General features: G+C 55.7%; 1 protein-coding gene across 1 annotated transcript; it reads left to right on the forward strand.

Annotated features, from left to right (window-relative positions):
• Window positions 1-172: 172 nt before the first annotated feature.
• Window positions 173-25,096, forward strand: Klhl26 (kelch like family member 26). Its single transcript, XM_052162526.1, has 3 exons — window positions 173-412; window positions 20,140-20,322; window positions 22,567-25,096. The coding sequence occupies exons 1-3, from the start codon at window positions 357-359 to the stop codon at window positions 24,146-24,148; spliced, it is 1,821 nt and encodes a 606-aa protein (XP_052018486.1). The 5' UTR covers window positions 173-356; the 3' UTR covers window positions 24,149-25,096.
• The last annotated feature ends 1,627 nt before the right edge of the window (window positions 25,097-26,723 follow it).

Raw genomic sequence — 26,723 nt, forward strand, 5'->3', positions numbered from 1 at the left:
TCAGGCACCATCTACCTTAGGCCCCACTCTTAGGCCATGCTTACAATTCTCACTGCACCCATCCCGGGTCTTAAGCTCCACCTCTCTTCACAGGTCCCGCCCCGCCCCGCCCACCGCTTTGGCTCCGCCCCTGGACCATCAGGCCCCGCCCTCCTCCAGACCTTTTCCCACACCCCACACCTTTCTGCGGCCCTACTCCTCGCTCCCTTCCGACTAGCTCTCCTCAGGCCCCGCCCCCAGCCCCAAGCTCCGCCCATCACTCCGGCCCCTCCCTCGCTCTCAGCGGCCCTGCCCGCTGTCCGGGCCTCGGTCTCCCGATCGGCGTGCGGCCCCGTCGCTCGGGCTCGCGGTGGAAGATGGCGGAGTCCGGTGGCAGCAGCGGCTCTGGTCAGAGCCCCGAGCGCCCAAGCAGGTGAGTCCCGCGCTTCTGTTGGCATGCACCTCTTGGCCCGGGCGGGGCCGACCCCGAGACCGCCGGGGGCGTGCACTTTCCGAGTCCCAGGCTGCTAAGGTCCTGAGCTATGGCGCAGGCCTTAGGGCAGGCTGAGGCCCGGCTCCTTGGGAGCTGCGAGCCCAGGGCTGAAGGGGTTCTGGGAAGGTGACGTGGGAAGCTGCACAAGGACACCGGGGCCGGAAGGGAAGCGAGGCATTCCTGAAGGGAACACTGAGACCACCTGGGAACCTCCACAGGTCCTGGTGTGGAGGGAGCCTTGTAGGGGCCTGGCAGGGAACAACAGGCCTCGGCATGCCTGGAAGGGAACAGTCACCTAGGGGTCTGGACTTGTCAGGGGAGACACTGAGGCCACTGTGAGACCTCAACAGGTTCTGATTGTCACAGAATTGTCTAGGGCGCTGGTAGGTGAACAAGGGTCTTGGGCGCGTCTAGAGGGGACACTGAGGCCACCTTGGGGCCCCAGCAGACCCATCATGATGGCCCAGGGCTTGTGAAAGGTCGGGATGTATTTGTGGAGTTTGAGCATTGTGAGAAAAGACAAGGGGTCTCAAGAGACTTTCTTTAAGATCCCCTTCCTTCCCCCCTTCATAGGGTTCAAATCTCCTTTCCCTCAGTCTAAACGACTGGATTGAAGGTCTTGCCCTCAGATATTGGGGCAACATTCACCCCTTTGGTTAAATTAGGTCACCCTTTTTCCTGGTTAATTCCTAAGGTGGGTTCTTTGAACTTGGGAGTTTGCATAAAGATAGCAGGTATTTTTAAATATTTATTTTATTTTGGTTTTTCAAGAAAAGGAATCATAGCCCAGGCTGGTCTCACAGTTGCTATGTAGCTGAGGATAACAGACTGCTGATCATCCTTCCTCAACCCAAAGTATCTGGATGACAGGCATCCTTCACCATTTCTGTACTGCATGCTAGGTGAGGATTTTACTACTGAGTCATATGCCCTGCCCTGTACCCACCCTGTTTTTGACGTAGTGACTGCTTGTATAGCATAGACCAACCTTGAACTTGAAAACTTTCTGTTGCAATCCACTTTTGTGAATTAATCCACTTTTGTGAATTAATCCGGAGTCTCTGGGGAAGAGCACCTGTCTTAGGGAACCTCTTAGGAAGCAATCACACCTTCTGTTTTCATTTCATTCCAGAGCCTGGAACCCCTGTCCAGAGATAGCCACCACCCTTGGGCCATCCAGGAGGAAACTCTGGCTCTAGATGGTTTGGTAAACCAAAGCCTAGGGCTCTGGGCCTTAAGACTATAGATAAAGTTGGTCCTCAGGCAGGGCCTCAGGGCAGGCGAAGATCTGGTGGCTTTCGGACTGGAGGGATGATGCTGATTAGGGAATTCCCGCCACCACCCAGAGGAGGCTCTGACCCTGCCTCTTACCAGAGAGCCACTGGAAGCTTCAGTGTGAGCTCAGAGCAAACCAGGGATTCCATACAGGCCACCAGCCACTGCAGACACTAGGAGCTCTGGCCCCAGAAGTGGCAGCCCGCTGGGGTGTGACAGAGTGGTGGGCCAGGACTGAGAGTCTGTAGTAGGGATGGACCATGGAGTCATGGGGGATAAGTAGTCAGGGCCTAGGGGACCGATCAAAGGGGACAGCTGACCAGATCCCTAGCATACATTTTTTAAAGATGTATTTTTGTATTTGTTTATATTTCAAGACAGGGTTTCTCTGGATAGCCCTAGCTGTCCTAGAACTTACTTTGTAGACACGGTTGACCTCGAACTCACAGAGATCTGCCTACCTCTACTACCAGAGTGCTGCTGCTAAAGGTGTGTGCCAGCACAACTGGATTAAACATTTATTTGAAAAATGTATTCCTGAGTATCTGTGTGTGTCCGTGGGTGTCCGTGGGAGCCAGAAGAAAGCCTGATTGGGAGCTGTCGCTGTGAGCTCCCCATCATGGGCGCTGGAACCCACACTTCGGCCCTCGGGAAGAACAGTGCATGATCTTGCCTGCAGACCTGGCTTCCGCCGAGGTTTTCGTGTTGTTGTTACTTGGCTACAGTTCAGGGGCCTGACATTTGCTATTCAGCACAGCTGGCTTCTACCTCCTGATTCTCTTGCCTTCGGGACTCCTGGGATGAAAGTGCTGGGATCCCCAGCACGCCCAGCCTCCTTCTGGCTTTTCATTTATTGTTTGGGTGTGTATATATATATGTATATATATTTTTTGTTTGTTTGGTTGGTTGGTTTGGTTTGGTTTTTTGAGACAGGGTTTCTTTGTGTAGTCCTGGCTGTCCTGGAACTCACTTTATAGACCAGGCTGGCCTTGAACTCAGAAATCTGCCTGTCTCTGCCTCCCAAGTGCTGGGATTAAAGGCGTGGGCCACCCCTGCCCTGCATTGTTTATTTATTTTTTTGAGATTTATTTATTTTATGTTTGAGAGTGTTTTCCCTGCATATATGTCAGTGCATATAGGTCTCCTGCTGCCCTCGGAGGCTTGAAGAAGCTGTCAGATTCCCTGTTACTGGAGTTGTAAGCCACCATGTTGGAGCTGGGGGTGAATGGGAACTCTCTGTAAGGACAGCTGCACTTGGTTGACCCATCTCTCCAGCCCCCCCTTTTTGTTTTGGTTTTTGTTGTTGTTGTTGTTGTTTTCGAGACAGGGTTTCTCTGTGTAGACCTGGCTGTCCTGGAACTCACTCTGTAGACCAGGCTGGCCTCAAACTCAGAAATCTGCCTGCCTCTGCCTCCCAAGTGCTGGGATTAAAGGCATGTGCCACCACTGCCTCCCCCCCCCCCTTTAACAATTATTTTTAGGTGTTTGTGTTTCAAGCCTGGGTTTCTCTGTGTAGCCCTGGCTGTCCTGGAGCTCTCTATGTAGACCAGGCTGGCCTCTGCTTCCCAGTACCGGGATTAAAGGTGTGTACCACCATGCCCTGAGCCTAGATTTTATTTTATTTACCATGTATGGGTGCTTTGCCTGCATGTATGTCTATTCTCCACATGTGTACAGTGCCCTTAGAGGTCAAAGGAGGGTGGCAGATCCTCTAGAATTAGAGTTGTGAACTGCCATGTAAGTGCTGGGAACCCAGCCGGGGTCCTCTGGAAACCTCGAGCCCTCTCTCCAGCTCCGGCCTTACACTCCACACCTCGCTCTTGACGGCCCACAAGCCTTGGCAGGGTGGATAGATGTCCTGTTTGGGGCTGAGCATTCAGTCTCTTATTCTCAGTGCTTTGACAAGTTAGGGGTCTGCAGTCACTGCCGCCTACTGTGGCGAGACCTTCCCTCCTGTAGCCAGAGCTGGCAGCGCCTGCGGGTTCTGTAGCAAGCAGTTCAACTGGTCCATCAGGTCCATTTAACAGAACCTGAACAGCGCTTCTTACCCACATCTGTGTTCTCTCCAGACACAGGCGTTAGACTGAGATCCCGGCTGTACATGTGTCCAGTCAGACAGTGGTTGGTTACGCCCATAGCAGCCAGACTACTATTGCCCCGGTGGCTGTGTCCTGCTATTGCACATGTCACAGCTAAAACTACTGATGGCGATCCTGATGGTGGTCCTCCCAGCTCTTTAGACAGCAGCAAGTGGCTTTACCTACTGAGCCATCTCTTGGCGTGTGTGTGTGTGTGTGTGTGTGTGTGTGTGTATGTGTGTGTGAGTGTGAGTGTGTGTGTGTGAGTGTGTGTGTATGTGTGTGAGTGTGTGTGAGTGTGTGTGTATGTGTGTGTGAGTGTGTGTGTGAGTGTGTATGTGTGTGTGAGTGTGTGTGTGAGTGTGTATGTGTGTGTGTGAGTGTGTGTGAGTGTGTGTGTGTGAGTGTGTGTGTGTGTGAGTGTGTGAGTGTGTATGTGTGTGTGAGTGTATGTGTGTGTGTGTGAGTGTGTGTGTGTGTGTGTGTGTGTGTGTGTGTGTGTGTGTGTATGTAGTACATGCTAGGTCAGATGTCATTGTCAAGTATCTTCTATTTCCCTCCACCTCCCTCCCTCCTTTTGGCAATTGTCTAGAGAAGTTTTTGTCTGTCTGTCTATCTGTCTGTTTGCTTCATTGTTTGTTTCTGACATGATCTGTCACTGAGCCCCTGTTTGCCGTTCGGTAATGGAATCCATCTTCTGTCCCTGATGCTGAGGTTATAGGCATGCATCTCTGTGTCTGGCTGGTTTTTTGTTTTGTTTTGTTTTGTTTTGTTTTGTTTTAAGTATGGACACTGGCTACCCAGACTTTTCTGTGTGACAGGCGCTTTTCTGACCGAGCCTTCTCCACAGCCTCTTGGCTTTTTAGTTTGTTTCTGTGTGAGACAGTACCATGCAGTGGCTCGGGCTGCTCTAACACGTGACATGTAGCTGAGGTTGGCCTTGAGCTCCTTAGCTTCCTATCCCCTTTGTGGTTTTGGGATGACAGGTGTGCGCCTCCAACCCTGGCTTGGTTTTTAATCCTTCAAAGTAAAACTTGTGTAACATAAAATCTGCCTTATCAGTGGATAATTCTGTGGCATTTAGCATATCCACAGAAACACTCGATGCCTGTCCCTTGTCCTCCTGGTAGTCCCTGCTTCCTGCCTATGCAATCACCTGGCCTGGACTTCATGTATTGATGAGATTTATGAGATGGCACAATCCCTGCCCTCTCCTGACCCTTCCCCTCCCCTCCCGTCATCCCCTCTCCTCCTCTCCCTCCTTTTCTTTCCCTTCCTCTATCCTTCCATCATTCCTCTTGATAGACTCTTGCTATGTAGCCCAGGCTAGCTTAGAACTAGCTTCTGTCTTGTCTTTTATTTATTTATTTTTTTAAGATTTATTTATTTCATGTATGAGTACACTGTAGCTGTTTTCAGACACCAGAAGAAAGCACCAGACCTCATTACAGATGGTTGTGAGCAACCATGTGGTTGCTGGGATTTGAACTCAGGACCTCTGGAAGAACAGCCAGTGCTCTTAACCTCTGAGCCATCTCTCCAGCCCCTGTCTTGTCTTTTATTTTGTTTTTGAGACAGGGTCTCTCAGTGTAGCCCTGGCTGTCCTGGAACTTGCTCTGTAGACCAGGCTGGCCTCAAACTCAGAGATCCACCTGCCTCTGCCTCCTGAGTGCTGGGATTGCAGGCGTGCACCACCACCGCCTGGCTTGTTCTGTTTTGTTTGACACAGGGTTTCTCTGTCTTGGCTGTACTGGAACTCACACTGAAGCTTGCCTTAAAGACACGTGCCACATCTGGCACACCTCACCCACTGTAAATGTCACTTGCTTGGTCTGGCTCCTCTCAGCCTTCTGTTTTGTTTTGTTTTTTGTTTGTTTGTTTGCATTGGTTTTTTGAGACAGGGTTTCTCTGTGTAGCCCTGGCTGTCCTGGAACTCACTCTGTAGACCAGGCTGGCCTCGAACTCAGAAATCCACCTGCCTCTGCCTCCCAAGTGCTGGGATTACAGGCGTGCGCCACTGCCCTGCATCCAGCAGTTTTCTGTTTCAAGGTGTATCTCTATTGTGGCATAGATCAGTGTCTCATCCCTCTACATTATCAAGTAATAGTCCTCTAAGGAGCTGATCACCATTTTATTTTTATTGTCATAATCTTTGGATGTCTTTGCTTGTTTTTGTGTTGGTGGTCATTATTTGTAACAGTATCTCAGCTGAGAGGGGTACTGTCCCAACATCTGTAATTTCAGCATTTAGGAAGATTGATTGTTTCAATTTTGAGGCCAGCTAGTGCTACATAGTGAGTTCCAGGCTTGCTGAATGAGACACAAATGGGAAGGGATGGGAAGGAATGAAGTGGAAATATCCCCTGCGGGTCGCCAAGTGGCAAAGGGCATGCTAGGGATTCAGGAAGTCCTAGTTTCCATACTAAGTAGCAAGAACAAAACCAAAACCAAACTAGAGTGAGCTAAAACTGAGTCTAGAAACGTATAAGGGAAGAGGTTTGTCCATTCTGTTCTGTAAGAGCCGGGGACAGTGTCTGCTCTGCCTCTGGTGGGGCTGTTCTACAGTGTCCACCCATTGCATTATCCAAAGGCCAGGGCAGAGAGCTGCGGACACCAATGCCAGACTCTGTCCAAGACACATTTCCTCTCAGAAGCCCCGCCTGCCAAGGAAGCTTCATTGAGAGAGAACACAGGTCTCAGTGGGAACAGTCCACGCCCTGCCCCCTGCTGAGGCTTCAGGACTCTTTGGAACTCTCCTCCACGATGTAGGCCAGTAGGGCTGTGTGTGGAGCGATGCGGCTGTGCACCGCAGTGGGCTCTGTGGGACCCTGTGATGCCTTCGTCACTACTTGGTGTGCTTTATGATTGTCCTCTCTCTTGGCCTTGTGGGTGGCCAGTGCCTGCCCTGGCTGCTGTCCTGGGAGCCTGGCATGCAGAGTGTAGCTCATTGCTCCAGCTTGCAGCCTGGCCACATCCCTTCCTGGGGGGACAGTGACTTCCCCAGGAGCAGGGCCACTAGCCTGGACCGTGTCACCATTTCTGGAGCCCGTTAGGTCATGCTCTCATCTAGGAAGACTGGTGTTATCCGGCCATGCTGGAGGTAACATCTGTGTTCCCCACCATGTTGACACAGCTCAGGGCCACGCTGCCCACACCGTCCGTCCCTTCTGTTATGTAACTTGTTTGTTCTGACTTCTCTCCCGACTACAGGAGAAGAAAGAGCCTGGCTCCCCTTCCCTCATCTCTCGGGAGCAACAACCCCGTTGCCTAGCGGAGCCTGTCATAACCGTCTGAGCTGAATGAAACTCAGTAGACAGTGTGGCCACCAGGCCGGCGGCAGGCAGAGAGGAGAGGGGCACAGCCTGGCCTAGGGGACAAAGAGCACTTACTCTGAGAGACCTTCTCCCAGGCTAGGCCTGGGCCAGCTTCTCTCCAGAGAGCGGAGGTCTTAGCCACCAGGGCTGTGAAGATAGCGATGCTGTGTGACCATGAGAGACCTGCCACCTCCACTTGGCCCCTGGCCTCATTTGGAGGACAAAGGGTTTGTCATGGTACAGCCTGACTCAGTGAGCTGGGTTTGTCTAATCATTTCCTTGATTTTCTCCACTGAAGCCAGGGCTTCCAAGGAGTTTGGTTATTCTTAATGCAGAGAAGACTCTGGAGTCACTGTGGCCCCTGCAGAGGGAGGGCAGGCAGGACACTGACACTTGAAAAGCCAGCACCCTTGGTCCCTTGGGGTCATGCAGGCATGGGAGAGCTAGGAGTTGTGTCTGTACATGGGCCGTGCTGCCCATCCTATGGTCCTGCCTGCTTCTTCACAGGCTCACTGGGTGCCTGGGAGGAGGTACCAGGTGAGGAGCACCTAGGAAGGAGCACAGCAGCACTTGGCATGGGGGAGGGTGAGAAAGTGCCACACAACCTGAGTTCTATGAGCTCTGGCTCTGGGAGCACATTGTCACAGTGTCCTGTGGGGACAGGTGAGTGCCCGAGCCCTGTCTGGCCTCTGTGGTTAACAGAGGGATTCCTAGAGCCACCGTGGGAGCCTGTGCTGCAGCCATGCAAGACACACATGCAGGTAACTGGCTTGCAGCTGGACTCTGGCAGCATAGTGGCTGTGAGTTCCAGAGACAGGCTCATTGTCATTGGCAAGGTTGCTGAGAAGAAAGGTTTTGGGTGTTTTGTTTTGAAAGAGAGTCTCACTGGGCAGCGGTGGCGCACACCTTTAATCCCAGCGCTTGGGAAGCAGAGGCAGGTGGATTTCTGAGTTTGAGGCCAGCCTGGTCTACAGAGTGAGTTCCAGGACAGTCAGGGCTACACAGAGAAACCCTGTCTCGAAAAACCAAAAAAATAAAAATAAAAAAAAAAAGCCAAATCCTTGGCTGACCAGGATCTTGCTAAGTGGATGATGCTAGTCTCAGACTCATAGAGACCCACCTGCCGGCGCCTCCTCTGTGCTGGCATTAAGGCCTGATGTGCAGCCTGAGAAAGGTTTTGTTAGTGGGGCCAGTGCCCTGTTGGCGTGGAAGTCCTGGCAGTGCCCCGCCCCCTTCCTAACCCTGGTCATCCCCCGCCTCCCCGCCTCCCCGCACCCGAGTCCAAGGATGGACGTGACCATGGAATGATATGGCTGAGGGGCCATGGGACCCAGAGGGGGTGGACACTTGTCTTGGCACTCCTGGCTTCTCAGTTCGGTTGACACCATCCTTGTAATGGTGTCTGGCCTTTCGTGTGCTTGTAGTCCAGGTGCGGGCAGAGGAGAGCGAGGGAGGCAGTCAGCAGAGTCCACGCATCCAGCTGTTTGAAGGCCTCTGGGCCTGGAACAGAGTGCGTTTGGGGCCAAGGGCGTGTGGCACTTGTGTCTGATGCACCGAGCAGGATGGGGGCCATAGACTCTTGGGTTTCTGCCTGGCTGAGGGCTGGGGGGTGAAGATGTGTTATCTGTCAGGGTATGTGGGAGGGTGAGTGGCCTGGCCTGGAGTGGCTGAGCTGTGCTGTCTGTAAGTCACTCATGGGCAGAGGTGGCATGGGGCCTGGGTCTCAATCTTGTGTCTTCCAGAAAGGCCTCTGGCACCCTCTTTGCTGACTTCTGTCCCTAAGACCGTCGGCATTCCATTCAAAAGAAGTGCGCAGCCATGCAGGGCCTTGTGCCAGCCAGCAAGGGTTCACTCAACTAACTACCGCGCCTAAGCCCTTGCCGATCGATCGATCAGCTCCAGCTTGGACCAGAAAGGCCTTCCTAAGATTATGCAGCCGCCTGATGCTTCCCAGCGTCTCCTGTCTTACCCTTAGCTGATGACAGACCATGCATCCCCAAACTGCCCAGTCACATCTTAGGTCCTCTGAGGCACGTGAACCTGGGGGCAGCCAGTGTGGATACTGAGTGGCTGTCTGGCGGAGGCACTGCCCTCCCTGACAGGACAGAGTCTAGGAGTCGGTAGGAAGAGCAGCCCCACACAACCTTCCCTGAGCTGAGAGTGAACACAGCTGAGCTGTTCAGCTGTCGGCAGTGGAGGTGGGGGCCATGGGGTGGGTCCCCAGGCGATGGACCCCCCCTTGCTCTGGTAGCCGCTGTGCAGCTGTTCTGACTGGCTCTCTTAACACTCGTTAACCCCGGTCTGGCCCTTCCTGTGCTGCCCTTCCCGGCAGTGCTCCTCATCCTGTGCTGCTCCTCACAGGACGGTAGACGCTGGGCTCCACCCTGGGTTCCATCCACCTCAGGCAGTTGGGGTCTCAGCTTCTCCTGCCTCAGGGAGGGAGCGCTCAGATGCAGAACTCGACCTTCCAGCTCTTAGAGGCTTGGGGCGGACACTCAGGATCGAGGCTGAAGATGTTTTTTGACACCACAGCCATGAAATTCCACAGGGGTCAAAGCCAGGAACCGGGCGGGGTGTCTGGGCTGGATATCCGGAGCCTGCTCTCCACGGGACGGGAGAATTCACGCTCAGCTTGAGAGCAGAGAGCGAGAGTGGAGAAATCTGCCCGGATGGTCGGAGTGGAGTGGGGCTGGGTGGAGCAGCTGCCAGGTGACAGGCGCCTAGAGAGCCACTGAGGTTCCCAAGCACACACACACACACACACACACACACACCCGTGTGCTGCACCGAGGAAAGCTGCCGGTCACACCGTGCCTCCTGTCTATCTATGTGCCAGTGGTCTCCCATTGTGTGTGGCAGGACACACACACACAGGAATCCCTGGAGAGACTTCACCGCCCTTTTCCCCTTCCCATCATCCTTTGTCACTCCGGGAGGGTGTGGGGCAGGGCTGGCAGCTTGCTGACCTTTCTGGGGCTTCTCGGTGGCCAGAGCGGAGCCAGCTGTCCTGGCACAGCTACCCACTGAGCAGCCTGGCCTCCTCACCCTGACCACCTAGGAGGCACAACAGGCACACACCACACGGGCAGCTGCCTAATGTGGGCTGGGTGGGGAGGCTTCAAGCACGGGGGCTGGGGCTGGGGAGATGGACACTTCTGCTGTGAGAAGGCTTCCTGCACTCAGAAAGCCAGATCCTGCCCGTAGCCACAGCTCAAGGGAAGCTGGGGGGTGGCTCAGAGGGCAGGGCACCTTTCTGTATACGCCTGAAGATTGGAGTTTAGTCCCGGGCGCCATGTGGGCCCCCGATGTGGTGCTGTGTGCTGCCTTCAGCTGGCACTGCAGGGCATAGCAAACATGACAGGGCTGCTGCCTGCCAGCCCCGCTCCGTGTTCAGTGAGAGACCCTGTCTCAAAGAAGTGCTCTGGAGACTGAGGGAGCAGGCACTGGGGTCTGGGTTCTAGGCCAGGTATGGCTATGTAACCGGGCTCTGTCTCAAGACAACCAGCCTGCTGAGCAAGAAGGTTCAGTGGTTAACCTTTGCCATCCTGCCCTGCCTGGATCCAGATGGTGAGCACATGCGTGCCAGGCACATGTATGTGCACAGACACACAGGCACGCATGGAGAAATCTCAGAGGATCTCTTCTCTTTCTCGAGCTGCCACCCTCTTCCCCGAGCCTTGCAACGCCACAGGGAAAGAGCTTCCTTCCATCTGGAGCTAAGAAGTCTTAGGGCGTGCAAAGCAGTGGCGGCACCTTTAATTCCAGTGCTCAGGAGTTGGAGACAGGGGGATCTCTGTGAGCCTGGTCCACAGAGCAAGTTCCAGGACAAGGGCTTCACAGAGAAACCCTGTCATGAAAAAAAAAGTGCCAGAGAAGGTTCTGATTGGTTCAGGTAGCCTCCTCTCACCAATCACAGTGCCAGGGCTCCAGGAAGCTCTGATTGGTCAGGCAAGGAGTTGGTCTACTTGGTCGCCAATGCATGGCCATAGAGGAGAAGAGCTGGGGTCCCCACCCCAGGAAAATATGTGTAAGAGCAGGAAAGAGTGGTTTAGACATATGTAAAGTGAAGAGCTTTCTACAGGGTGTGGCCAGGGGTCCTGGGCTGAGGTACCAGACTGCTTTTGTTCCAAAGTTCTGGGATTCTGCAGGTTGGGACGGCCTGTGTCCTGGCCTGTACTGCGTGCCCGTCTGTGCTGCTGGGGACAGCTGGCTCTTGGGTGTGTTGTAGCCTGTGTGAGGCAAAGCGAAGGCTAAGGATCATTGGTGGGAGACGGCTCCAAAATCTGTGCCTCAGGGACTGTGAAGGGGACTACATAGACTACCTGCATGTGGAGGTGGGATGGTGGGCTTCCCTGGGGGCTTCTGGGGGTCAGCCCAGAAGAGGCTAACCACTTGTATGAATGCGAGGTTGTAGAAGCTATGCTTAGAAACAGGCACACATGTTGCACACCACCAAATCACTCAGTGCCTATCTCCTCACCCGTCTCCGCCCGTTGCACCCACTCCTCTACCGTGCCACCAACGGTCTAGGTCACTAATGTGCCAAGGCTCCTTCACCATGGGGTGGGCATCAGGATGTGGCAGGAGAAGAGCCCTTCCGGCTGGCCTCCCAGAACTCCCATTTCAGCCATGGAGAGGCAGTCAGGAGCAGAAGGAAGTTCTGAACGGAGCAGGCAGCGAGGGAAGCAGCCAGGCTGCAGGGCTCCATCCCTCAGGGAGACAAGGGGCTGCCTAGTGGGTCCTCCCGGAGGGTTTGAATGCTCTGCCCCCTCCAGCTCCTGAGCTCCATACCCCACCTCAGCTGGGCTTGGGGGGTGAGGGTGGACCGGCCCAGCCCGGAGCCCGGAGCCTCCCAGCTGCATCTCAGTGATGTCCTGATCTTTGTCTGGGGCTGAGGGGAGCAAGTGCTTGAATTGATAAGGAATTCTCTTCCTTGCTGGATGGTCTTCAGAAAGTGTAAGCCTCTCTGTATCTTAGAGTGTTTCCTCGGTGTTCCTGGGCCACTGGTGGGCCACAGTCCTGTCTGCACGGCCCACGCAACGCCCTGCAGGGTTTACCCCTATGGTGACACCTAGTGCTGTGCTCCAGCTGTGAGTCCATATGACACAAGCTGTGGACAGAGGACTTCACACTACTCGGAAAGCTGGCACATTAATACCCCATGTCCTCCTAGGCCTCTGTAGAGCATGGCCTGCTCCTTGCTGGTCCTAACCAGTGGCGGCAGCCGGGCAAGCGTGGGGCTTGGCATTGGCCGTGAGTCTTTCTGCTCGTAGTGGATGGCCAGATCCTCAGATGGGGTCTGGCCGGAGGCTGGCATTGTGACCTGCCACCCATGGGCACACAGAGCAGCCTGTCTCCTAGCCCTCTGGACTCCATCCTTAGAACCCATCTTGTAAAGCAGTGCTTTCCAACTGCTCCCTGCCTCCCCCATTTTCCAGGGAGACAGGGCAGGGCTGCCGGGCTCACCTATGACCTGCACCTGGGAACAACATCCCTCAGCTCCCAGGATTCCTTGGGGGATCTGATGCTGGCTCCTTCAAGGAAGGCCTACTAGTCCAGTGTGACACTCCCACCGCGCTGTCCCACTGCCCTTCAGGCTGTCTTCAGGTGCAGCCCAGAGACAATGCCTCAGTGGAGAAGATGCTTGCTGGGCATGGCGGCAGCGAAAGTCAGTCTGGTCTTTTAAGTGGCTAAGGCCTGGCTCATCCTAGGCTAGCACTCTGCCTCAGACCTGTGGCCCACCTCCAGCAGTGTGTGTGTCATGGCTTCTCCCTTCCTGTCAGTGGTTTGGGGACCTTCAGTGGCCTCTGGCTTTCTTTTGCCACAGGCCAGCCTGGAGCAGGCAGGTACCTTGCTGTTCCCCCTGACATTAGAGATGAGCCTCAGAAGAGGGCTGCCACTGTAGAACAGGCTGTGGGCCAGACCCATGGAGCGTCCCCGGGGAGGCTGTGCTGACGTGAGGGAGCGTGGGGCTGCTGGCCTGCATGTCTCTGGCTGGTGTAAAGTGCCAGAGCACGGCGAGTTGATCCTGTAGCTGGAGTACTGTGCCCAGAGCTGGGAAACACTGGGTAACCATGGCAACGGGGAGGGGTGGTTGTGCTGGACCCCGGAGCTCTACCCCCTCTGCCTTGGTAGTCGGGGCCGGAGCCACTGGCATGTCGCTGGGAACAGAATGCTGTGTGGACAGGAAGATGAGGTCTCTGTGCCTCAGCTAGCCCATTTCAAAAGAAAGACATCTGCTAGCTCATGGGGGAGCGGCAGGGTCCTGGGGAGGGGTCTGAGGATGGTCAGGGAGGTGGTCCTAGCATGGCTGAGGGCCCTCAGATGAGGTCCTGGGCCACCATGCTCCAGTCTGAGCTCCCCTCATTCAAGATCTCTGACACCCACATCTGTTGACATTCTGCTGTCCTGACCCCCGGGTCTTTTATGACCCCTGTCCATCCAGGCTCTCTTGGAGATGTTCCAGGGCCCTATTGCTGATCTGAGGTGACCAACTTGATGCTGTACTGTTCCCTGAAGCCTTGTCTCCCACTCACATGTTTGGGGGACCAGGGGTGAGGCAGCAGTGCAGCCCGGGTGTGAGCCAGCCAGCTGTGCCGGGCTTCAGCGAACCACATGGACAATAAAAGTGAAATTGGCTTTGAAAGTACAAGTGGCTGGGCTGGGGGAGCAGGGAGCGGCGTCAGAACAGGGTGTGCGAGGCGGCGAGCTGCACTCTTCGTGGGGGTGGGAACGGATTTTACTAAGCCCCAAAGAAATGTTTCCATGAAATTCTTTCTTGTTCTTGCCTGTTTTTTCAACGTTCTGAGAAGAATGGTTCTGGGGTTTGGGAAGCCAAACCGGCCTTGAGGACAAGGCCAGCGGGTGGGTGGGGCTGGGAACTCAAGTAGCAGTCCCCATACCTGGGTCTCCAGACAGGTGGTGCCTGCCATCAGGACCATGCACCACACCCATGTGGCTGTGGCCAGCAGAGACTGGACCCTGCTGGGGTCTCTTGGGCAGTCCAGGGGGAATCCTGGAGGGAGAATGGCAGGATGGCTGGGCCCGGGCCAGGCCCAGATGGAATGTGAGGGTACAGCCAGGGTGGGTGGTGAGTGGCCTCTGGAGACTGTCCGGTCCGCGTTGCTGACGCACTGACTCTGATGACTCACGGGCCGGCCACCATGAGTCGAGTGGCTGTCTGGAGATTCGGACTGGCTCAGAGGGCCCCACCATGTGGCCGCCCACTGTCTAGAACTGTTCTGAGTAATGGGTCCTCCCAGTGCTGGTCCTGGTATTGGCAAAGGTGACCTTAGTCACAGCCCAGGCAGGACAGTCCTGTCTTGTCCGTCGATGTCCTGCCTGAGCTGCACTTCTCTGAACTGAGGGACTCAGAGTTCTCCAGGGTGACTGAGCCACAGTGTGTAGGTTCAGGGCAGAGGCTCCTCCTCAGCCAGGAGGGACAGAGTGGCCATGTCAGGGTCGTGCTAATGCCCAGGGGACACGAGCTCAGCCCAGGCCAGCAGCTGCAGAGATCAGAAGACCAGAGGGGCCCATGTGTGCTGCCTCTACCTTCCAGGCCCAGGCCCCCTATTTCCTTTGTGGATCCTAAACTCTGCACACCTTTCTGGGTAAATTAACGACATTTGTTTACTTATCCTGCCCCTGTGTGTGCCTGTGCATACATATGGTATGGTGTGCTTGTAGAACGTCATAGGGCAACCAGTGGGCATTGTCTCTGTCCTTCATGTGGGCCCTAGGGATTGTCAGCTTTGTGACATTGGTGGCAGGTGCTTTTGCCCTGTTGAGCTCCTCTGCCCTCCCAGGCTGTCCTCACCAGTGAGGATCTGGGCTGGTCCCGCCAGCTGGGCTCACGAGTGCTTCTCTGCTGCCCGAGATGTGGCAGTGGCCGCCTGTGACAGAGACCCATGGCCCTCCTGCGCTAGTGCACCCTCAATGTCTCTACCCAGTGCTTCATGTTTGTGTCCTCTCCTGTGTGTGTGTGTGTGTGTGTGTGTGTGTGTGTGTGTGTGTGCGCGCGCGCGTGTGCGCGCCACAGAGTCCAGTTAACGCTGCCTGCAGGAGCCTGGCTGAGCCCGGGAGCTCGCTCTAGTCCGTGTGCAGGGAAGCTCCTGGGTGCAGTCCCACGCCATATGCCGAGGACAGCATGCCACAGCCCTCCTCCCGTCCTCCCGTGCTTACATTCTTTCTGTCCCCTTCCACCCACAGTGTCCTCTGTGCCCAGAGGGTGGGGTGTCCTCGTCCTCTGCAGGGCTGAGTCCTTAGTCACTCATTCTGAGCACTTTGACCAAGTCTGTGTTAGCTGCCGTCCAGGTTTTGTGGCCACAGCTGAGCAGTGCTAATCCCAGGGCTTACAATGGAAGCATCTTCAAGTCAGTTTGACAGCATGTATGTTTAACAGGACAAGGCAGTAGCATCCTCCTCCCACACAGGCCAAGGGCTTCTGGCTAGGTTTGGAGTACCAGCATGGTTGCCCTCCGAGGAGCCAGCCCCGGATCAGTCAGAGCTGGCAGGACAGGGTAGTGCAGGTTCCGCCCCGGGGAAGAAGGCTGGCAGTGTCCCCACTCCATGTGGCACTCTGTGACCTCTCTTGTCCTCACTCAGTGCACTATGACAGGCGCACGTTGCATGTAGCTCACACTGGGTCTTGTGCCCTCTGGAGAGGACAAAGTGGGGGGGGGGACAAGCTTCACATAAGGCATTCCGATGCAGGGAGCTAAGTCGCTATGGGTTTTGCTGTCCGTGGCCGCAGGTTCTGCTCCTCACGGATTCCAAGTGCTGGGCTTGCAGGTGGGAAGGTTGAGCCTGTCGCCCTCACTGAGGTGTGAGCCCTGCTGGCAGGGAGCTGCCTGCCTCTTCCTTCTTAGGGGCTCCGCTTCCTTTCCCCTTCACCCTGGGTTCCCAGCATCTACGTCATTCTTCATTTATCTGTTTGTTTGTTTGTTTGTTTGCATGCCTGTCTGCATGCCTGTGCACCACATGTGTGTAGTGCCTGTGGAGTCCAGAAGGGGGTGTCAGGTCACCTGGATCTGGAGTTACAGGTAGATGTAAGCTGCCATGTGGGTGCTGGGAACTGAAACTAGGTCATGTGCAGAAGGGCAGGGCTCGTGACCATTGAGTCATCTCTTTCAGCTCCTCTTTGTTGTTTTTTCATTATTACTATTATTATTATTATTAATTTATTTTTAGTTTTTTCTTTCTTTTCTCTCTCTCTCTCTCTCTCTCTCTCTCTCTCTCTCTCTCTCTCTTTCTCTCTCTCTCTTTTTGTTTTGTTTTTTGGATTTGCTTTTTTCGAGACAGGGTTTCCCTGTGTAGCCCTGGCTGTCCTGGAACTCACTCTGTAGACCAGGCTGGCCTCAAACTCAGAAATCCGCCTGCCTCTGCCTCCCAGAGTGCTGGGATTACAGGCATGCGCCACCACCGCCCGGCTATTTTTAGTTTTTCAAGACACAGTTTCTTTTTATACCCCTGGCCGTCCTGGAACTCACTATAGATCAGGATGACTTCAAACTCACAGACATTTGCCTGCCTCTGCCTTCTTAGTGCTGTGATAAAAGATGTGTACCACCACTGTTGGGCAAAAGTTTTATTTAATTTTTTATGTCTATGTGTTTGTATGAGGGCTGGCTATGTGTGTGTAGGTGCCCCCTGAGGCAGAAAGAAAACATAAGCCTCTTGAACTACAATAGCAGGTGGTTATAAGCCACTTAATATGGATGCTGAAAACTGAGCTTGGGTCTGCAAGGGTAGCAGGTACTCTTAAGCACTGAGTGATCTCTTCACATCAAGCACCTTTCATCAGGATGCAGGTTGTATATTACTTTCATGATACTCTTTATATAGGGAGAATCACAGTAGCTCAAAGTCCAATGAACACATGCTCCTGATGCTATTTATATCTGGTGCAAAGCCCTTCTCCTGCCCCAAAGTCTCCTTGAATTAAGGAGTTCCTCTGCAACTGTGGAAGTCTTTGCCTGCGGCTTTTTGTTCCTGGGGGTTGGGGAGCTGTGGAGCTGCATGGTGATCTCCAACGACCTTGCTACCTTGGCAGCTGAGAAAGGCTGACCGAGCGTGTTAGAGAGGGATCCTGCCAAATCAGCCAGATCGCCACAGGTCTTTTAAGAAACTACGACTGCACTTACTGTGTTGGGGATGGGGCGTGTGCCACAGTAACCGCGGAGGGCAGCTCTCTCCACCATGAGAAACTCAGGTCGTCAGGCTTGGCCACGAGTGCCTTCACCTGCCGTGCCATCTTGCATGCCCAGCCTGTCATGGACGCTAGCTGCCTGCCACAGGGTCAGCAGTAGCACTGTGGCCCTGAGGATATGTTTGTCCTCCCAGACCATCCCTGTGTCTTACGGGCAGGTGCTTGGCAATGCTGACCACAGCACTGTCACCACACTGTCTGTGTCTCTGTCCTGTCTGGGGTCTACACAAACATCCTGTTACCCTGCTCCTCCTAAAGCCCGTGAAATCACAAAGTGCGGGTCACATGTGAAAACGGATGAATAAATGAATGAATGACACAGGAGCCACAGATGTGACCCTGCCAGTCCCATGTGTGCAGGTTCCCAGGAGAGCCCAAGGCATTGCGCCCCCAGAACGGTCACCGCCGACCTGGGGCTGATTAAGCCCCAGTTTGGCAGTCTCTCTTGAGTGGAATCTTAGCTGTCTCGTAGTTCCTGGGGTTCACTCTGGTTCAGGCTAGTCTGCAGCTGTGGGTGACTCTGGGGACCCCAGTGGAAGATGGTGTTTGTGCCAGCCCTTAACATGAAGAGCCAAGGTCCCTGCTGGGGACACTTGCTCTGGGGCCCCCAAGCTGTGACTCTCTGGTGCTTTATTTGTTACATGTACTTGGGGGTGACTGTGTGGGGGCCAGAGGACGACTCGCAGGGATGGGTCTCAGTGTTGTGTGGGTTCAGGGGATAAACTCAGTGACTTCACCCTCAGGGCCACTGTGCTGGCCGCCTTGTTCTGTTTTATGTGATACTCAGCTCAGGATGGCCTTGAACTTGCAACAGTCCTCCTGCCTCAGAACCACGAGGGCCAGGAAGAAAGGAATGTATTTTAACCAGCTTCCCCAGAAGGGAGAAACACCTCTGCCTTATGAGACGGACATTCCACAGGGTCACACAGGCTGTCACCTCCCAACAAAGACTTCTGAGCCTGGCTGTCAGTCTGTGGCTTCCGCTCTGACAGGCACCTGAGTCAGATGCATACACTGCCCTGTTTAGGGAGGCACCGTGGACACAGAGTCCCCCTCAATGAGGCAGCAGCAGGGGCCTGCTAGCTCCAGACTCCACCCAGCTCTCATCTGGTCCCTCATCTCTTGAAGGATGAGGCCTGCGTGCCACAGCTAGGGTGTGAAGCCAGGCCGGGGTGCTGTGCCCTGTTGCACACTCATATGTCCACTGAGTGTGTCAGTGTCCCAGTCCTTTGCAGGACTATGAGGGGTGTCATTCAGGGTCTAAGATGTCCAGGCCCCAGGAAGCTGTGATGCCCTGTCTGTGGAGCATAAAGGTGGCCGTGGGCCCTTGGCCTTGATGTAACAATATCCCCCAGCGCCTGAGCCCCACGTCTGTTGTGGGTGTGAGAAGCATGAGCTTTGGACTGCTGCAGCAGCCTGGCCAGGATGCAGTTGTGCTCAGAGGACAGAGGGTGCTGCTCTCACCTGGCCCTGGACAGACTTCAGGACAAGCCCGGGCCTTTGGCCTACCTGTGCTCCTCTCCCTGTCCCCAGCAGCCAGGTACCCTGCAGTGCTGGCCAGTCCCTAAGTCTGCCTGCCTGCCTGCCTGCCTGCCACCATGGCTTCCTACCCACTGTTGCTGTACCCTCACGACACCACCGACCCTATGCTGGGTCTGAGCATCCTCCCAGCTCATCACCCAGTGCCCAGTGCCCTGCATTCCTGATTCCCACCGGAGGGGCTCTAGAGGACATCAAATTGGGCAGCCGGCCAGGGGAGTCAGGGCTCTGTGCAGACGATAGCTCCTTGTTTGGGGTCTGGTGGTTTTAGGCATCCCATATCCTTCTATCCTCTCTTTTCTCAAGAAGCCCAGTGTCCCACATTCCTGGCCCAAGAATGGAAGGGCTGGTCCCAAAAGGGCTGATGGTCCCAAGAGATGGAGATGGATAGGGAGACGGAGACTGAGGTGAGTGAGTGCTCAGTGGAGATGGGTGTCTCTGCTTCTGCAGGGGCTGGATTGGGGAGGCTGGACAGAGGCACTCAGCAGCACTGCCCCTCCTGTGATCCGACAGTGGGGTGTTCTGTGCGGAGCTTCAGTAACAAGGACCAGTAGGGGCTGGTGGGCTGGGCAGGGAGCGGTGGGGTGAAGACATGCTTGACTTCGGGCTTTTCTGGGTTGGCTTTAGACAATCCCATTGTGTAGCCTGGCTACTCTGGGGCCCTATTAGTACAACAGGCTCCTCTACCTCGTAGACATCTACCTGCCCCTGCCTTCTGAGAGCTGGGATTACAGATGTGCACCACCACACTCCATCTGTGTTTTATGAAATAAGTCCTCACACAGCCCAGGCTTTCATGAAACTCACTCTGTTAGGACAATCTGAGCTCCTATGTCCATTTCCAGTGTGTTGGGATGAAAGGTGTGTAACCCCTCACTGGGGATCCTAGGCTCCACCCCTGAGCCATGCCCCAGGCTCCCACTGGGGGATTCTAGGCAGGGCTCCACCCCTGAGCCACGCCCCAGGCTCTTACTGGGGGATTCTAGGCAGGGCTCTTACCATAGGCAGCCTTGCAGTATTTCCTGTGTGGCATAGGCTTGGCCTCTGCCTGGTTGTAGGCCCTGGTGTGTGTAATGGTCTCTTCCCCTTGCATTTTTCAGCCTGCTGCCCTGCATTTTCCCTGTGTGTAGGTGTCTATCCTGGCTGCTTCTGCCACTCAGTATAACAGTTCCAAGTGTTATCCATGGCATTGTGTGTAGCTGTGTGCGTCTACCTGGAGGTCTCTGAGCCGTCTCTCCTCTGTTGTCCTTGCAGCTTAGCCGACAGGAATGGAGCCCTCAAGTGCACCTTCTCTGCTGCTGGCCACAGCACTGGCCTCCTACAGGGCCTGGCTGCCCTCCGTGCACAGGGCCAGCTGCTCGATGTGGTCCTCACCGTCAACAGTGAAGCCTTCCATGCGCACAAGGTGGTCTTGGCGGCCTGCAGTGACTATTTTAGGTAAGCCTAGCCCTGGGGACTTGAGTTGACACCTCTGCCATGTTCACTGGGCACCTGTGTGGCAGCCACCTCCTTGTTTTAGTGACAAGGTTTTGCTGCGTAGCTTGGATTAGCCACAGATCACAATGCCCCTGCTCCATCTTCTGGTGCGCCAGACGCCTGACCTCTGATACTTTCTAAGTTTCTTTTGCTTTTCAGTCTGCTGCACACTAAGTAAACCCTCTGCCACTGAGAGAGTCCCTCTCTTTCTTCTCTTTTATTTACTTCATTTTTGTGTGTGTACATGTGATAGTGAGTCAGGGTGAAGGCACGTGTGCGCCACGGTGCACACGGAGGTCAGAGGACATCTTGTAGGCACTGAGTTTTCTCCTCCACCGTGTGGGTCCTGGGAACTGAACTCAGGAAGTCAGGCTTGGCAGCAGGTGCCCCACCCACTGAGCCATCTTGGAGGCTTTCTTGCCCCCCCCCCTCATTTTTCTCTCTTGAGATAGATCTCGCATAGCCCATGCTAGCCTCATACTCACAGTGTAGCCCAAGATGTCCATGAACTCCTGACCCTCCTTTCCACCTCCCCAGCTCTAGGCAGACAGGTGTGCAGCAGTCCACCTGGGCTTCACACAGGCTCTGCCACCCCAGCCTTAGCACCCCCTTCCAAGCCTTCATTCAGCATCTGCTGCATACCAGGCATTGATGCCACGTGCACCCAGCAAGGAGAGAGTAGTAGTGCGTCCCTGGCTGCCATGGTGTCCCCTCCAAGTCCCTAAAACAGACAGCGGAGAGACTGACGGACATGAAGCCATGGCGCTCGGGCCCTGCAGTGCGTGTGCATTGCTCTCAGAGCCCGGGTAGATCTCGCCGCCCTGTGGCTCCCCTGTATCATGCTCCAGGCGTGCATGGTCACACGTGCTGTCTGCTTTTCCCTGTCCCGGGACTGAGCCAGAGCTAAGGGCTCAGTGGAGCTGCCTCCTCAGGGGACACCCTGCCAGCGAGTATGGGAGCTGTCATGGTTGTCCTCGGAAGTTCCACCCCACACGTGAGCTTCCTTCTAAGAGGGTCAGGTCTTCCAGGTCCACTGTTTCCTAGGTGTGTGTATCAGGACATGTCTCCCTCTGGGCCCAGCGATCCTCCCTGGGGCCCAGTGAGGCTGTTATGGGGAGCTGCTGCAGCCAACTGGGGCATCGGTGCTATTTTTACTCTGGATTTGGGGGCGGGTGGGCAGCCCAGCCAGCAATGCCTTTTAAAGGCACCCCCGCTCTGACAATGTAGCCCATGAGGCCTTAAAAGGCAAAACTCCATCCTGTCATCTGGTCTGGCCTCTTTTCTTACTGAAGTGCCCAAGGGCTGGTGGGGACTCTGAGGGACAGGCAGGGGCTGGTGGGGACTCTGGGGGACAGGCAGGGGCTAGAAGCTGTTCTTCATGGTTCTCAGGAGGTCCAGGGAGGTCACAGAATAATGCATTAGGCGACAGCACCTCCATGACACCCATGGCCTCACTCCTGCTGTGGCCTGAACCTGGCTGCATCCAGCAACCACTGTAGGGTGGGGTGACCCTCCATGCTGAGCGGCAGTCCCCTCTCTGGTAGGAAGGCCTGCTCACAATTGTGAGGGTTGCTGTTAAATGCTACCGAATGTCACCAGGGGACCCGATAGACCTTATGACATAACTCAGTTCTCTCCTTCCTGCTGGAAAGGGAGATTTGACCGCAGGCCTCTCCAGAGCCCTCGTGCATGGGTCTGCATCCCGGCACCAGCTGTGGCTCCAGAGGTCCCTGATGAAGGTCACGCAGGCCGAGGACTCAGCTGTTGCTGGGTGTGCCTGCCACGGGTCTTGTGTCTGTAGCTTCCCCTATAGACAGCAGTACTGGACACAGCCCTCATGGGCAGTGGCCTCCTGGGACCTTCACAGCAGCTTAGGGGGAACAGGCAGACCCTCTGGCCTTTACTTCACAGGTTCTAGGCTGGGCAGGTTGCTCATGCCTGCAGGCAGGCAGTGAAGAGATCCTACGTTCTGGTGGTAGTGGGAGCACAGGCTAGCCCTGCCTTGGAGCTCAAGGTAGCTGCACGTCTGTAACTGATACCTCCTCAAGAAAACTACCAGTTAGCCTTCAGGGCAGGGTCCCTGCACGCAGGTGCCAGCAGTAGCAGCTGGCACCCCCTGCAGCTGCACGGGGTCAGAAAGCTGGGGTGAGGGCAGAACAAATGTCGGCTCACTGATGGCCCTGCACACTGTGTCCCCACCTCCAGGGCCATGTTCACTGGGGGCATGCGGGAGGCCAGCCAGGCCGTCATCCAACTGCAGGGTGTGTCCGCACGAGGCCTTCGGCACATCATCGATTTCGCCTACAGTGCGGAGGTGACACTGGACCTAGACTGTGTGCAGGACGTGCTGGGTGCCGCCGTGTTTCTGCAGATGCTGCCGGTGGTGGAACTGTGCGAGGACTTCCTGAAAGCCGCCATGAGCGTAGAAACGTGCCTGCACATTGGCCAGATGGCCACCACCTTCAGCCTGACGTCACTGCGAGAGTCGGTAGACGCCTTCACATTCCGCCACTTCCTGCAGATCGCAGCAGAGGAGGACTTTCTGCGCCTGCCACTTGAGCGCCTTGTCTTTTTTCTGCAAAGCAACCGGCTGCAGAGCTGCGCTGAGATTGACCTGTTCCGCGCTGCTGTGCGCTGGCTGCAGCACGATCCTGCCCGCCGCGCCCGTGCCAGCCTTGTGCTGCGTCACGTGCGCTTCCCTCTCATGCAGCCCGCTGAGCTGGTGGACAGCGTGCAGACACTTGACGTCATGCTGGACGATGCCCTGTGTCGCCAGTACCTGCTGGAGGCCTTCAGCTACCACGTGCTGCCCTGCCGCCAGCATGACATGCAGTCGCCACGCACGGCTGTGCGCTCTGACGTAGCGTCCCTGGTGGCCTTCGGAGGCACGCCCTATACCGACAGTGACCGAGCTGTCAGCAGCAAGGTGTTCCAGTTGCCAGAGCCCGGAGCCCGCCACTTCCGCGAGCTCACGGAGATGGAGCTGGGCTGCAGCCACGCGGGCGTGGCCGTGCTGGATAACTTCGTGTACGTGGCAGGCGGCCAGCACCTGCAGCACCGCAGTGGCGAGGGCGCAGTGGATGCCTGCTACCGTTACGATCCGCAGCGCAATCGCTGGCTGCGGCTGCGGGCGCTGCATGAGAGCCGCGTGCAGTTCCAGCTCACTGCACTGGGCGGGCTGCTGTATGCCACAGGTGGCCGCAATCGCGCGGGCAGCCTGGCGTCCGTGGAGCGCTACTGCCCACGCCGTGACAGCTGGGATTTTGCCTGCCCACTTAAGCGCCGCACCTGGGGCCATGCGGGTGCTGCAGCCGCTGGTCGCCTCTACATCTCAGGTGGCTATGGTGTCTCAGCAGAGGACAAGAAGGCGCTGCAGTGCTACGACCCTGCGGCCGACCGCTGGGAGCCTAGGGCGCCCATGCGTGAGCCCCGCGTGCTGCACGCTATGTTGGGCGCTGCTGGCCGCATCTATGCCCTAGGTGGCCGCATGGACCACGTGGACCGCTGCTTCGACGTGCTGGCCGTGGAGTACTACGTACCAGATGCCGACCAGTGGACCAGCGTGACACCCATGCGCGCTGGTCAGTCGGAAGCTGGCTGCTGCCTGCTGGAGAGGAAGATCTACATCGTGGGTGGCTACAACTGGAGGCTGAACAATGTCACAGGCATTGTGCAGGTGTACAACACTGACACGGATGAGTGGGAGAGAGACCTGCACTTCCCAGAGTCCTTTGCAGGCATTGCCTGTGCTGCTGTCCTGCTGCCCCGCTCGGGTCATGGGAGGTAGCTTGGGATCCTGGCCTGGTTGTGTTCCCCACAAGTGTCAGACCCCAGCCCAGGGGGTCCCCACCTCCAGCCCCAAGTCAGCAGAGAGATCTGGTCCTAGAGGTTTAGGTACCAGGGCAGCCAGCGCCCTGTGGGCGGGTGTCTCTGCACTGTGCTATGTGGTTAGGCCCTGAGTTCCTTCACCCCTAGCCAGACAGTATGAGCTTGATGGCATGAAGCACCAAGCCCCGGGAGGAACAGCTCTTCCTGTCTGCTGACTAAATCTTCTAAAGTCCTGGACTGGATCTTTCCATGGGGTCCACCAGGCAGAGAGAGACTCCTCAGAATTGCCCTCCGAGCTCCACGTGGGCCCACCGTGGAGCTCATGTGCACGCACATGGTCAGAGAGTAAGACCGTGAGTCTGCGCTCTGCTGCCCGGACATCATTCGGGATGGAGGAGCCAGAGCGCGTCCCAGAGGTGCCCTGACAGGTGGCAGATGCAGCCATGTCTTCACCACACGCTCCTGGCCTGCTTTGACTTGTGGACTTGTGGAGCACCCCAAAGGCTCCCTGTCCAGTTAACCCAGCATTCTCTGCCTGTGCCACCTACTTTTATAAGAAGACAGAGCTCAGTGAGGCACGGTGTGGCCCGTCCCGATATTCTGGAGGCTAATGAGGGAGAATCATTGCAAGTTCTAGTTAGCCAGGGCCACAAAGCCCTGCAACAAGGAGACCCACAGAAAGCAAAAGCAGAGGAACCACAAAAGTCACCTCGGGTGAGGTGGCCTGTGTCAGACGGCCTGGGAGGAGAGCCAGCTGGGTGCCCGTCTTCTGTGTCGGGTACAGCATGCCAGGATTCCAGGTGTGGCCCAGCCGGGTGGGTGGTGGGTGCTGTGGCCGTGAGCCCAGCAGCCTCACGATGGTAGCCCTACTTTGTTTTGCTGTTTAAACCCTGGACTCTCATCTTCAGTTTTGTTTCATTTTTTTTCTTGTTTAAGGAAGCCAGCCCCACTGTCTTCCAAATGAGTGTGTTCTCTGGGGATCTGAAGTGTCCCTTGCTGTTCACAGGCATGAGTGTCACTGTCGTTTGGCCACTCAGCACATTAACCCCGGTCTTTTGATTTAATAAAGGCGTTATGGAGGGAGGAAGGAGCAGACATGTGCCCCGAGCCTGCCTCCTGGGGTACCCCGGGTTTGGGGGCCTCTCTCTGTCCCTTTCTCTCCAGCCTCCTTGCTGAACAGGGAGCTTCAGGGCTTCTAAGTGTCTGCTGGGCTGAGGGGCCAGGCTTGTGGGACGGCCTGGAAGAGGGTGAGCGTGAGGGGCTAGTGAGGGAGCTCCATGCAGCCACAGCCCCCAGCAGCTTCCGTCTGCTCAGTCGCACACCTCCCGCTGCGGACGAGCCTCCGAGGCCAGGGTCGCCCAGAATCAGCAGACCTGCCTCCACCTCCTAGAGGCTTCTTTCCCGGGTAGGGGAGGTGACCTTCAGGATTCTTGCCCTAGCCCAGCTCAGCAGAGGGTCACAGCTGGGGACAAGTGACTGACACTCAGAACAGTTCTCTAAGAAGTCAGCACTGTCACCCTCCACCTCACCCCAAGGTCCCTTCCCTGCTACTGTAGCTCCCTTCCTCGGGAAGGCTCAGGCTGTGGCTACTGAAATAAGAGCTGATCTGTAGGGGTGGACCCGGCTGCCAGGGGCCTCCAGACAACCCACCAAGACCTTCACGCTGCCTTCTGCACAGGGGCAGGGTGAAGTGCCTGCCAGCCACAAGTCCCCCAGATCACATAGCGCCTTACAGCATCTTGTGCTCAATGAGCTAGCCAGGGAGCCTGCAGTGGGGCGGGGGAGGGGAAGTTACTGTATCTATCAGCGGTGATTGTGCTGAGCCAGTTTATGGAATGTTCTTGGGGGCCCCTGCCTCTTCCCCGGCGCCCACCCCACCCCCTTGAAGAAAGGAAAATTATTTTTTGTATTGTAAACTTTAAACACGAAAAAGCTGTTTTTAATTAGCAGAAGCTGACTTGCACGTTCAGTCAGTGAATGTCTGTTTCCTTCAGAGAAAGGAAAACATGCCTGTGCACTGCACATGCACATAACACACACACACACACACACACACACACACACACGTGCGAGCGTGCGCACATGCGCGCGCATGCACACACATGCACACCTGAGTGCTAGGGCATACTTGAGTTCAAGAACATACAGCAACTCATGAGTTCACACAGCCAGGATGGACACACCAAGTCCATGCGCTTCCATCTGTGCACCACGTCAGACCCACACATACTTTCACAGATGCTTAAAGTCAAGTTCACCAAGCTAGGCTATGTCTTAGGGTGGACCCTCACCTAGAACGCCCCAGTGAGGGCTGAGAATGTGACTCTGGAGTTGAGCCTCTACCTACAATCCACCCGTGAGGGGCTGGGGATGTGGCTCAGGAGTGGAGCACCTGCCTAGAATCCTCTAGTTAGGTTCTATGGGTGTGGCTCAAGGGTAGAGCCCTGCCTAAAATCCCCCTCCCCCATGAGAGACTGAGGGCAGGTCTTTGTGGCAAAGGAGAAACTTAGTATGTATGAGCCCCTAGTTTTTAT

The sequence above is a fragment of the Apodemus sylvaticus genome, chromosome 18, assembly GCF_947179515.1.
Source record: "Apodemus sylvaticus chromosome 18, mApoSyl1.1, whole genome shotgun sequence".
Taxonomy (NCBI): domain Eukaryota; kingdom Metazoa; phylum Chordata; class Mammalia; order Rodentia; family Muridae; genus Apodemus; species Apodemus sylvaticus.

Coding starts and splice junctions, on each gene's coding strand:
- Klhl26 (XM_052162526.1), top strand. CDS start 357: ATGGCGGAGTCCGGTGGCAGCAGCGGCTCTGGTCAGAGCCCCGAGCGC. Junction 413..20,139: donor AGCCCCGAGCGCCCAAGCAG/GTGAGTCCCGCG, acceptor TTGTCCTTGCAG/CTTAGCCGACAGGAATGGAG. Junction 20,323..22,566: donor GCCTGCAGTGACTATTTTAG/GTAAGCCTAGCC, acceptor CCCCACCTCCAG/GGCCATGTTCACTGGGGGCA.